General features: G+C 35.0%; 2 protein-coding genes across 3 annotated transcripts; one reads left to right on the top strand and one right to left on the bottom strand.

Moving 5' to 3' along the window:
* The first annotated feature begins 2,662 nt into the window (after positions 1-2,662).
* LOC21391021 (ubiquitin-conjugating enzyme E2 2) lies at positions 2,663-6,675 on the top strand. Its single transcript, XM_010088262.2, has 6 exons — positions 2,663-2,861; positions 3,684-3,817; positions 3,955-3,980; positions 5,649-5,738; positions 5,845-5,933; positions 6,269-6,675. The coding sequence occupies exons 2-6, from the start codon at positions 3,693-3,695 to the stop codon at positions 6,395-6,397; spliced, it is 459 nt and encodes a 152-aa protein (XP_010086564.1). The 5' UTR covers positions 2,663-2,861; positions 3,684-3,692; the 3' UTR covers positions 6,398-6,675.
* A 783-nt stretch (positions 6,676-7,458) lies between these two features.
* On the bottom strand, positions 7,459-10,595 carry LOC21391019. 2 transcript variants are annotated; one of them, XR_002901683.1, is made up of 7 exons: positions 10,507-10,595; positions 10,280-10,403; positions 9,358-9,715; positions 8,641-9,127; positions 8,507-8,562; positions 8,191-8,378; positions 7,459-7,947 (listed from the first exon to the last, which is right to left on the bottom strand). XR_002901683.1 is itself a non-coding variant. In XM_010088260.2 (6 exons), the coding sequence occupies exons 1-6, from the start codon at positions 10,532-10,534 to the stop codon at positions 8,334-8,336; spliced, it is 1,098 nt and encodes a 365-aa protein (XP_010086562.2). In that variant the 5' UTR covers positions 10,535-10,595; the 3' UTR covers positions 8,036-8,333. The 2 variants fall into 2 exon arrangements, 1 of the variants encoding a protein (XP_010086562.2); XM_010088260.2 differs by lacking the exon at positions 7,459-7,947 and having other exon boundaries at positions 8,036-8,378.
* Positions 10,596-12,672: the final 2,077 nt, after the last annotated feature.

The following is a 12,672-nucleotide window of genomic DNA, read 5'->3' as shown; positions in this document are numbered from 1 at the left end:
CAATGTCAGGTCATATTAAAAGAATTAGAGATAACATTGCTTGGATTCAAGGTAGTAATCAAAGAATACAAGATTGGTTTAGATTTCTACAAGCATGTAATCAAAATCCTAGAGCATTAGCCTTAGATATGCCTATAAGATGGAACTCCACTTATATAATACTTGAACAATGCATCCCCTATAAAGATGTTATAACAAATTATGTTAGTGCAAAATTAGGACCAGGATTTATAGATGAAACTAATTGGTAAGTTGTCAAACTCTTGTATAACTTTTTAGGTAGATTTCACGAAGTTACCTTAAAGCTAAGTGGAACTTATTACCCAACGTCACCATTAGCGTTAGGAGAACTTTTAATAATGTCTATTTTATTTAGTGAATTTAGGACACACGAGGTTTTAGGAGTTCCTATTGCCTCTATGGAAAAGAAGTTCAAGAAATATTGGTCTAAATTACCCATGTTGTATGGTTTCGGTGTTATTTTTGACCCTAGATTAAAATTAGAAGGTTTAGAAAGTGGATTAGATAACTTAGGTGAATTTTTAGCTATCGACACTACTGACCAATTTCTTATTATAAAGGAAAAAATATTTTCTCTCTTTATCTCTTACGAAAGTGGGTTTAGAAACACACCTCGTGTTGAACAACCGCAACAACGAGACGATAATCCACATTCATTTTTAAATGTTTTCGGGTTGTCTAAGAAGAAGAAGACGACGACTCAAGGTCAAGAAGAATCTGGGAGTGGATCTTCATCAAGAGGTGGTGGCAACAGTGGCGAATTCAACGAGTTAATGGCGTACCTGAGTGAGGGCTTAGTTGTAGACAATAGTGAAATGTTTGATTTGGTTCAGTGGTGGAGGGCACGAACATTAACTTGGCCGATCCTAACACGACTGGCAATGGATATTTTTTCGATCCCGATCTCCACTGTTGCAGCCAAACAAGCATTCAGGACAACCGGCCGAATACTTGAAGAACGGAGAAACGCATTGCAACAGGATATTGTTGAAGCTTTGATGTGCATCAAGGATTGGGATCGTTCCGACCAACGCTTACATGATACAATCTCACCGGCAAGCCAAGAATGGATCGACGAGTTTAATAGATTAACGTTTAATTTTCAAGACGATCCTTCTGCTTCAAATTAAATTTTATTATTGTAATTTGTAAATATTTATTTACTTCATAATTTCTAATTTGTATAGTGTTATTGTAATCTTGTATAGATTTTGTAACTTCGTCAAATTTGTAATTCGTCCCACAATGATTGCACTCTTTTTTTCTTACCAAGTTTTTATCCCAATTTAGTTTTTTTTTGTAAGGTTTTTAATGAGGCAATCATGAATTACAAATTTAAAAATTAATAAAGAAATAATTTTTTTTATATAGTTCGTGTGTTCATTTCAAATTTTAAATTATAATATAGTATATATATATATATACACATTATACAATATAAAAATGTAATATAAAAAATATTTGAAAATTCTGGCAGCCGGTCGAGCATCCGGCAGCCCGACCGGGCACGGGCAGCCAACTCCTGCCCGAAGCCCGTCCATGATGAAATTTGGGTCGGGTCGGGCAATCTAAATTTTTGGATAGTTTGAGTTCAATAATCAGATAAAAATTCAAATTTTTCGGTAGTCGCAGGCGCCCGCCCGTCTAAAGTTTCAGCATTGATACCAACCACGTTCCAAAATTCCCCCAAATTTTTACAACGTTAAGAATTATCACCCCCATAGAGATGTCAAAAGGGCCGTGTCGGGCCGGCACGGCCCTTTTAACCCCAGGCCCATGGCTGGCCTGGGCCGTGCCAGGGCCGGGCCTGAGGAGAAACCCTCAGGCCCAGCACTGGCCCATGGCCCTAGTCCATAACTAGGGCCTGGGCCCAGGCCCTTCATGGGCCGGCCCTGGCCCTTTTAATTTTTTTTTCAATATTTATTTAAAAAAAAAGAAAATATATCATATGTCCCCAAAAGATGTGATTTTATTGAATTGAGATAATACAAATAAGTACACATAAATGATCAACTCGTTAAAAACCTTGTCAAGTAAATCTCGTGGGGAGATCGGGACAAAACCTTAGCGAAGGAAAAAAGAGTGCAGTATTCTAGGATAAGTAAATTACAAAACCTAAGTGCTTCTAGAAGATTTTGTGATGTCTAAACTCAATCTTAACCTAATTTTCTTAATGTACTTGAGTTTCACTTATGATTAGCAATATTTTTAGGATTTTTTTTTAATTTCAAATTTGATGACAAAAAAAAAGTAATATATCATATGCCCCAAAAATATGTGATTTTATTGAATTAATATGAATAATTATAAGAAAATGACTGGTTGACCAGACGGCATAGGTCGGCCAATTGACCCTAAAATGCTTCAAATCTCATTAAAATTTCATGTCGCGGGCCTGGCCTTTCGCGTGCCTGGGCCGTGCCTGGACAACGGGCCTCATGTTTGAGGCCCAGCCCAAGCCCTTCTGGCGTGCCATGTCAGCCCGATCTATAACAATACAGGACCAGACCGTGTCAAATTTACTACTGTAGCGGGCTGGACCGGGCCATCCATAGACGGCCCGGCTCAATTGACACCTCTACACCCCCACAGAATCCCAAATACAAACAAAACCCAAGCAAAGAGTCCCAGCCCGTTTTTTCTCTCCTCTTTTCCCTTTCTCTCTCCTCTCTCTTTAGATTCTCTCCCTCTGGACCTCTCAGCTCTTCTCCACCCAATGATTTCGATCTGATCAGAAAAGCCCCCCTTTTTACCCTTTTTGTCTATCTTAATCATCCCAGCTTCAGTTTTCCATTTTCCTTCGGATCCTAAGATTTCTGGAGCTCCGTGTGTAGTCTCAGGTGAGCGAATTTTCCGCGAATTTTATCTCAAAATCGTTTCTTTTGATTGGGTTTTACGTATTGGTGTTGCGAATTCGTTTGAATTTCGAGTTTGGTGATGAGATTTTTTTGGGGGGAAAGATTCGATTTTGGGTTTGCTCTGTCAAAAACCCTAGCTTGGTGAACCGCTTGGTGCTTGGGTTTCTGTGGACCGACACGATTTCCTAAACAGTGTAATATTGATGAATTTGATGAAAATTTTCAGCTGTTTAGCTCAAAATTTCTTACAATTGACTTTGATTTCTGGGTCTGCGATGTTTTTATTTGCGTGTAGGTTAAATAATTGCTGCAAATTTTACTTCCTTATGATGAAGTTTTTGTTCTATCCGGTGAGATAAGTTGAATTGCCATGTTTGATAACCTTTATAATCTTTGCCATTGCGAAATAGTAGAAAGCAGGTCCAGTTTAGCTAAGTTTGCTTCTTGTCATGGAGAGACTTTCTTTCCCCCATCATTTTTTGGGGTTTCTACATAATTGGGTTGACATCTTAGAGTTGTCAATAAATTTCCATTTCAGGATCTTATTTATTCCCTTGTTATTCCTTTGTGTTTAGGTTAAATTTTAGAGTCTAATCCGATTTGTTTGTGCAACAATTGTTGAATATGTTTAGAAAAATTGGATTGCCCTTGTATAACTTGTTATAGTCTTTGTTATTGCAAAAGAGTAAAAAACCAGTTTAACTCGGTTAGCTGCAAGTCCAAGAAAGACCCTTTTCTTTTACCTTTTGGATTTCTTTTTTATCGGGTTTGCGTTTCTTGACAAGTGGCTGTCTGAATTTTTAGATCGGGAAAATGTCGACTCCTGCTAGGAAAAGGCTGATGAGGGACTTTAAGAGGTTGCAACAAGACCCACCGGCTGGGATTAGCGGGGCGCCTCAAGACAATAACATAATGCTCTGGAATGCTGTTATATTTGGGTGAGTTGGCTGTAAAACCTGCAGAGAGATATGCTTTTATTTTATTCTTATGTTATTTTACGTTTCCGTCATTTCTTGGTATGCTTAAGTACTGTTGTGTAAGCTATTTCTGGTTTCTTGTCTGGTTTGGATTGCAGTCCCGACGATACTCCTTGGGATGGAGGTGAGTGAACCCTTGCTCTGAAGCTTTAATCCATTAATATTTGTGTTTGACTAGCTTATTTTCAAGGGATATTTATATTTTTATACCCTTTGTTTTAAGTTTATTCAAAATCTATACCATCGGTTTTTTATCTCATCAAATGTATACATTCAAATTAGATTTAATATACAAATCTATATCTTATCTCGATTAACAAAGAATTTTGACATTTCAAATGACTAAACTATCCTTAAAGAAAAGAGCAAAAAACACTAAGACTTTCCAATACTACGATTAATTAAAAATTAATAAATAAATAAATAACCATTTCAATGGCATTTTGCATACTTTTGAGATCAAAACCGTAAGGTTAAAGTTTTTTTTCGGTTTTTTTTCTTTTTCTAATTTTTATTCAAAGGTATTTTAGGTGTTTTAAATGTTTAAATCGAGGGTTGACCGTGAAAAGGTTTAAATTTGGGTATTAAATCTCAATTTGAAGGTATATATTTGATGAGATAAAAAACTGAAGATATAGTTTTTAAATAAATCCAAAACACGGTATAAAAAGGTAAATTTCCTATCTTCAATTATTTCATGGTGCGCTGAAATTTTACATTCTAAAGTGTCTTTGAACATCGATTAAAATTTGTATCATTTTACTAGTATATGTAAAGATTTTTTTTTTTTTTTTTTTGGGTTGGGGGTGGGGTTGTGGGGGATGGTATATAAAGAGTATTTTGGTTTTTGACTGGATGATTAGATTGTGACCGCTGCAACTGTTTCTCTATGTGTTCCTAAATTTTGTTTTCACAATTTGGCCATAAGTTGTCTGATTGAAATGATCATCGCTCATCGTTTAACACATTACATTTCATTGTTTCTGGATCTGGATATCCGATTGTCTTGTGATAGTCTCAAAGAAATCATCGTTTATGATGAGCCCAAAAGTTCACTTGGTTCTTGGCAGCCCATTTTATATTGTATTTACTATCCATGTGTGCGCGTCTGGGTGCCTCTATCAGTTAAATTGTTTTACTTTGTAGAGGGAATTTTTAATTTGTTTGGATAATTTAGATACCATTAATAGGCTTTAAGAATTGGTGTCCCGACTCTTGTGATGGCTTTTCTAGTTGCTACCTGCTGCACCACAAGTTCCTAAAGGTTCTATGTACTGTCATGGTGCCTCCATGTGCATGATCCCTATAAGATTTTTTTTGGATCAAATATATGCTCCATTCATATCTCACCACTTAATGGTGCTTGTTTGTGAGATCATTAGCAGATAACTTATACATGCCAATTCCCTTCCTCGCTTAAACTAGATGGTATTCTTGACATGATCTAATGAAAATTGAGTCTCTGTGTAAAGTAACTGAGATCATACCATGTTATGTTAGCGGCAGTATTTCATATTACAATTAGGATATCAATATCAAAATTTCAGGATTCCTTAGTGGATTAAGGTTTTTTTTTTTTTTTTAAGACAATTTATTGAAACTCAGTAGGCTAGGAATACTTGTATCAATGAATTATATTCGACGTTGCAAAAGTAGATCATTCTCTCTACTCTGCGTGTGCGCATTGATTCTTTCCATTGATAAGAAAATATGCGTTGCCATTTTTGTTAAAATTTGTTTGACTCGATTTGTATGTTCACAAAACAAAAAACTTTATGTTCGAGTTATACAGGCACGTTCAAGTTGACTCTTCAGTTTACAGAAGATTATCCAAACAAACCACCAACAGTGCGGTTTGTTTCTCGAATGTTTCATCCTAATAGTAAGTTGGAAAAAACTGTTGTGACATTACCATTTGTTTGATGAGAAACATTTTTCATCATGTCAATTCTCACTTAAAACAATGAATTATCTTTCAAATTTGTCAGTTTATGCCGATGGAAGTATTTGTTTGGATATCCTACAGAACCAGTGGAGTCCTATATATGATGTAGCAGCTATACTCACGTCCATACAGGTATTGTTCATTGTTTTGTTAGTGTGGGTACATCATTGTCACGTTTTTATGTGTATGCGTGAATCAAGCAAAGCAGGAATGCTTGGCTCAAAATTTTTATTACTTGTTATAATCATATGGATAAACCAAGCAAAGTATAGCAGGCATGCTTGATGCATTAGCCAGTTTGGTTAAAATGAAATTTTGTCTCAAATAATTTGGTCTGTCTTCTACCCATTTCTTGCAAGGAAGACAAGAAAATTTGATATATATATATATATATATATATTTCTTACCGTATGTATGTATTACATCTGATTTTGACTTACATTGCTCTATTATTCATCTCGTTGCAGTCCCTGCTGTGTGATCCCAACCCAAATTCTCCTGCAAATTCCGAAGCTGCTCGCATGTTTAGCGAGAACAAACGTGAGTACAATCGAAGAGTGAGGGAAATCGTGGAACAGAGCTGGACGGCAGATTAAATTATATGTTCTGGTAGGGCAGTGTTAATGTGTTTGAAGGCATGTTTCAAGTGGCATTGCCACGTTAAAAATCTTTGTGAGAACTTATCAACATTCATCTTGTATTTCAATGTCTTCCCTCGATATTGTGAATGTTAGAATTTGTTTCTTCTTTTTATCACCATGACTTGCTACATTGCTGCTTGTTCTGCTCATGTAAAATAGAGTGTTGTTTGTTTAATTCATCTCAAACTGTTGTGAACTCGGTTGAGTATAAATAGAAGACGTAGTTTTTAATAGTTATGGTTTATGAGGGAAAATATTTGCATGCTACTATTATACTGTTAGTGTTGAAGAAAAAGTATGAATGTAAAGTTTTATTGTGGGGTTAAATGCTATTTGATTGTTACTCTGCAGTTCGTTGTTTGCTTGCATAATCTATCTTTTAGTCTGGAATTGGATCTAATTTCCTTTTCTTCTTAGACAACACCAATTAAAAATATGAGTGCAATATTGAATCAATAGCTTCTTCGTTTTTGTTTTATCTCCAGTGTCTGTCATCTCATTACCCTTGGCATGTGTAACTAGATCAGTGGTATTTTAATGTAGGCTTAGGAGGCCAAAGCAAGCGATTTTAGGGTGAGGTCTAGTGGTTTTACATACGGTATTAGAGCCAATCCAGTCCATTATTTGTGGGGCTTGGCCTATTGTTGGCCTATTGTAGGCCTATCACGAGCAGGAGTCATGGTCAGTGTGGACCCTAAGCATAAAAGATAGAGCACTTCTTGCGAGTAAAAGTGGTTATACATTTTTAGCATGTTTATGAAGTGGATGTTATAGGATAAATAATGGGATTGGAAAGGAAAGTAAAGTAAAAAAAACGATGATCGTTGCATATTGCTTACTAGAGGTATACAGATTGACATTCTCTTTATTTATTAAACTTAAGAGTATACATCTTATCAATGTAATTATAAGTGAATTCGGCATTTATTGTTTTTTTCAAGGTATCAATACTAGAGGTATACAGATTGACATTCTCTTTATTTATTTCTTATGTTGTGGAGGTCCACTAAACTCTTACTACTAATTTAGTAAGTAAACACATGATTAGATAGAAAAGGTTCCCTTTCATGCAAAGCATTCATACTATTAAATTTTCATTGGAACAAGCCCTATTCGTAGAACAAGCTCATCTTCTCGAAATGCTTTTCCATCGTTCTAATAACTTTAACGCGCCTTCATTGCATTGCTCTTCCAATTCCCTATTCGTAGCACTTCAACAAGCCCTCGTAGGTTCTAGTGAGTACCAACTACCAAGAGCCACCAAAAGTAGTAAAGCAAGCGAGCTGAAGAGTGAAAAGAATAAGAAGAAAGTGGAGTTTAGTCAACTTAAGGAGAGAGTATTGTCGTTTTGGTCCTTGGAGATTGAGAACTTGTCTTTTGTCATGGTTAACTGCGATTAATATTTTGTCGTATCTTAGCCATCTAGTAAGTAGTAAATCAGCTCAGATTGATAATGGACTAAAATTGCATTTCTCTGCTTAGTTGATCAAATCAAAACGTTGTACCTACAAGAAATAACCAATTATCGACCAAACAATAGAAACATATAGATTAATGGTTTAGTTCATTCAGTATAATCGTTAACTACTTGAATTATAGACCAAACAATAGAAACATATAGATTAATGGTTTAGTACATTCGGTATAATCGTTAACTACTTGACTGTATAAACACTAAACACAAACAGCAATCCAGTTTAAACCACCCAACCAAAGGAATAAGAAAAAAATAATGGTCACACACTCACACTTGTCTTTTTTTTCGAGAAACCGACAAACTTGCACCATAATCCTTTCTATACATTGGAAAAGCCCCCACTAAAAAAACACTGAAGACAAACCCGTCAAGAATATGAAAATCATCTGGCATGCCATATTTGGTGCAGAATGGCTACATGACCTCGGCCAAACTGATCTCTTCCATGGAGGAAGCGTCCTACAATTAGATTGAAGATTAAGAAATGTAAGTAAAAAATGGAGTTTCGTATTTCCCATTTCTTCATTCTATCACAAACTACGACCAAAAAGGCCGAAAAGATAAGTTGCAAAATTATAAAAATTTACCATATTTTCTTTGTTCTCTTGAAGCGGATTTTCCGCATGAGAGGGGCTAACTGGACCTGCAATGGTATCGAATTGTAAAATTTATGTCACAAATCACATGAAAATATTAAATAAGATGGCAGATTTAAACTTGCCTTCTTCATCAACAGATTTCTTTCCCTTTTTCTTCGTCAAATCCCTTTCTTTTTTCAATTCTTGCTTAATTGGCTTTTGGGGTTTCTTTATAGACTTATTGGCCCCAGTGTCAGCAAGAGATCTTGAATTGGCAGAATTCTTTGTCAAAGATACCCGAGTCCTGGTTGATGTGGGATTAACTTTCTGAATAGTGTTCTTCTTGGTGGTTGATCCTGTAACTGCGGAAACTTTAGCTGCATCAGAGTTTGAGGCCTTCGGCTTCAGTTTCCTGGAACCTACAGTAGAAGACGAGCTACGGATTTCGTCATCAGATGATCGAGTTTCCTCCTCAGGTACCTGAGAACAGGTTTCAGAGACCTGCAACTGCCCCGTGCTTTCAACCACAATGTTGTAACTCTCAAATAATTCCTTCACAGGGTCTCCAAGTTCACTAAGGTTATGACGGCGAGCATAGCACGTAAGCTCATCTCTCACTCGCTGAAGAGGCTGCGTATCAAATTATATGAAAGCAAGTAGCAATGGTCAGAATTAACTCTAGAATGTAGAAGGAATAATATTAATGGAACTATAACGATTTTATAGGATAGTGCTACGCAGCAAGAGTTATCAGTGCCTATATAGTTAACAGAATTATAACCATTGATGATGCTTAGCATTATTCATATAATGTTGTTAACTAACAAGTAAAACAGGTGAAAGTTGCAGACTTAAGGTACCTCACACCCGGCTTCCAAGGCCAGCTTGAAGAACCCAAGCGAAACTGAGTGCTTAGCAGCAGCTTCAGAGAGCTTAATCTGAGACAGCCAATAAGATGCAGAGGACAGAACACTGAACTTCTTTCGGCTTGACAATCTAGAGACATCCGAAACCGGTGTGTCTGTTATCCTTTGAATGCTATCAGATCTCTTCCCTCTAACCTCTGAAATTGGAGTGATACTGCTCACAGGTCTCAGAGCTGGAGTCGCAGCCGGCTTGGCAGGAATAGAGAGCCTTCTCGGTGGCTTAGTAGACTTTTCCTTGCCAGATAGATCAAGAACGCTCACACTTTTGCTTACACTAGATGCAGCTCTCACCCTATAAATAAAGAAAATACAACAAAATTGAAATTCTTGCCCCCACAAGCTAAAAAGACATCCTTTACTGGAACTTAAGACCAAAACTCGGTAAAAAGTACAGACTGAAATGGGACTTCAAAAGTAAATATTATCCGCGTTATTCTACTTCCATCTTATTCAAGTTTCATGAAAATATTCGACATTTGCAGACTCTTAGCAATTCATGAAAACACAACTAATTCCACCAATGTAACTTTCACTTTTCTCTTAAAGCCAATATGTGAAAACATTCTTGTGACAACCCATCCATGTCAATTGCTTATACTAGGAAAATATAATCAGACATGAAAAAATTAATTTGAAGTGTTTCTTACTTGTTAATTGACATTTTATTTCAACCTACATTACCAGATCAAAATCAGAAACAAATTATCTCACAAAAAATAAATAAATAAAATAAAAACCCTTTAAAAACACAAACTAACTCAATTTTCCTCCAAATTATAACGATACAACATTCTTGACAAATTCTGATAACATAAAGCAAAGGGAAAGAAAATTTAACCGAAAGAAAACTAAAAACCTCTTGGAAGCAGTGGAATTAGAGAATTCCGAAGAAGCCGGAGGCTTCTCCTCCTCCTTCTCCTCCTTCAGCTTAATCGCGGATCGCAACGCGTAGCGTTGAATCTTAGATTTCCCTGAGTTTCCTGAAACATCCAAAGTCACAAAATTCAAATTCCACAAAAGAAGAAGAATAAGATTTCACAGAAAAGCGAAGAAACAAAGAAAATTTTGAGGAAAGAATTGAACCGGATTGAGCGATCTGCGAATCCTCCATGGTTTTCTTCAAATGGGAATTTTGAGCTCTGAAATTGAAGAGAAAAATGGAAATGGCGTTTCTTGTTTTGAGGAATAACTGATTGAGAGACGAGACAGAGAGGATTTATAAAGGGAGTGGTTACGATATTATCTGTACTCTACTGATCAATTTTCTTTTTTCTTATTTTTGGACAAGACAAAATAGTATTTGGGCGGGAAATTGAATAATTGGACCCCACAAAAACTCAAACATTTCCATTTTTCTCAAAAAAAAAAAAAAAAAACAAAAACAAATCAGCTACGCTCCGACATAGTGACTGAGAAGCCGTTGAAAAAAGAACGGTAATCAAGAGAAATTTTCCAATTTGGTAATAATTTTTCTTCTTTTGAAAGGTAAAAAATTTCATGAGATTTCTTTTAATTTGTATATATTATTTAATTTTGACTAGCTTATGATGTGATTTATGCTTAGAATATTTTGAATAAATCTTCTTACGTTTAGAAAAATCCTCGTTAAGTTCCTCAAAAAAAAAAAAAAAAAGAAAAAGAAATCCTCGTTAAGTGCACATCAACTTTTGATTTGATTGATGCTAAGCGCACGTCTAATTTTGATTTGATTAATGTGTTTTTATATTTAGATCTCATTTATTTCACCGATTCGAGTTTCGTTACAGTAAAAAACTCTCATAATTAATCACATCTAATTTTTTTATTACAGTAAAAAACTATAATATAAAGTCACATTTTAACTCGAATTAAAAATTTGAATCAGCAAATTGAACGGCCTTAACATGCTCACAACTTTACCTTAAAAAAGAAAAAAGAAATGGCCACGACGAAAAGAGAAAATTTTTAATTTAAAATTTTTTTCCTAAGAGAAAAAAAAAACCAATTCATCGTTATATTATATTATTATCATTCTCACCCTTTTAGAATATTGTTATTATTATTGCTAAAGATTTAAGATTTAAACGGATTTATTTGGAAAGTAGGAAAAAGGATCTGGTATAAAAATAAAAATAAAAAAAAACGCAAAGGATCTGGTATTTGAGAATTTGGTATGACGAACGTAACGGTCGGTCTAAGATCATGATTTGGCAAACGTTTCAACGGCTGGCGCTGCATGGAGCCCACTCCTTTTCCTCATAGTCGAAAAAAATATAAAAAAATAAAATAGAGAAGAGAGTTCGAATTTCAAATTTCAAATCGTGTGCCGTTGAAACTGCTTTACGGTTAAGCTGGGGAAGTACAGAACACGTTAGAGATAAGGATGGATTCTTTTGTCCTTTCTGTCGGGTTAGATATTAATGGGTTTTGTCTTATCTCTAGTCCATTGGGCCGAAAAATAATAGGCCATACGGGCCTTGGGGCCTTCTTTGTCTCGTGGAACTTTGGGATAGAATAGACTAGACTCGATGTGGATTTTAGACCCTTCATTGAATCGGACTTGTCTTGGTGTTGATGCTTTGATAGGACCGGAAAAAAAAAAATTAATAAATATGGTAATGGTATTTGCTTGATGTAAAAGTTAAATCGAATTAAATATTGATTATCAGATCTTCGATTGGTCCACTTGACTAGCTCTAGAAATTCTAAATGAAATAACAAATAAAGAACGTATGGGTTTTTCAACAAATCTTCTATAGTCAATGGAAAATCCGACTGACAAGAGCAAGCATAGTACCATAGTCACACAATACACTGTAAAAAAGTGTCAAAATGATCAATGAACAAATATGCCTTAATACACGTCTTTTTTTAAAATATATATATATATATATATGAAATATTTTTATTACATTATTTAATAATTTATCTTTTTTATCGTTATAATCACTCATATGATTGTGACTATCAACGTTAGTAATATGGTGACGAAGGACTTATAATAAAAATAATATAATTTTTTTATATGGTCTCTCTACTGATAAGATTCAAATTCAGATTTTGATTCTGACTGTTAAATTTAGTTAAAATTATATCAGATTAAAAAAACATACATAATATACAATTTACGATACATATTTACCGGTTTAAAATAAAAAACTACTAATAATTTAGATTTTTTTTATTTTATCAAAAAAGCTCCCTAAAAATAAGTGAGAAGAAAAAGGAATTTTTTTAGTATTATTAAATTTCATTACGTCAAATCACACT

The sequence above is a fragment of the Morus notabilis genome, unplaced genomic scaffold (assembly GCF_000414095.1).
Source record: "Morus notabilis unplaced genomic scaffold, ASM41409v2 Scaffold9, whole genome shotgun sequence".
NCBI classification, from domain to species: Eukaryota; Viridiplantae; Streptophyta; class Magnoliopsida; order Rosales; family Moraceae; genus Morus; species Morus notabilis.
Note: the sequence above shows the minus strand (reverse complement) of the source record. Positions and strands in the feature narration are given on the sequence as shown.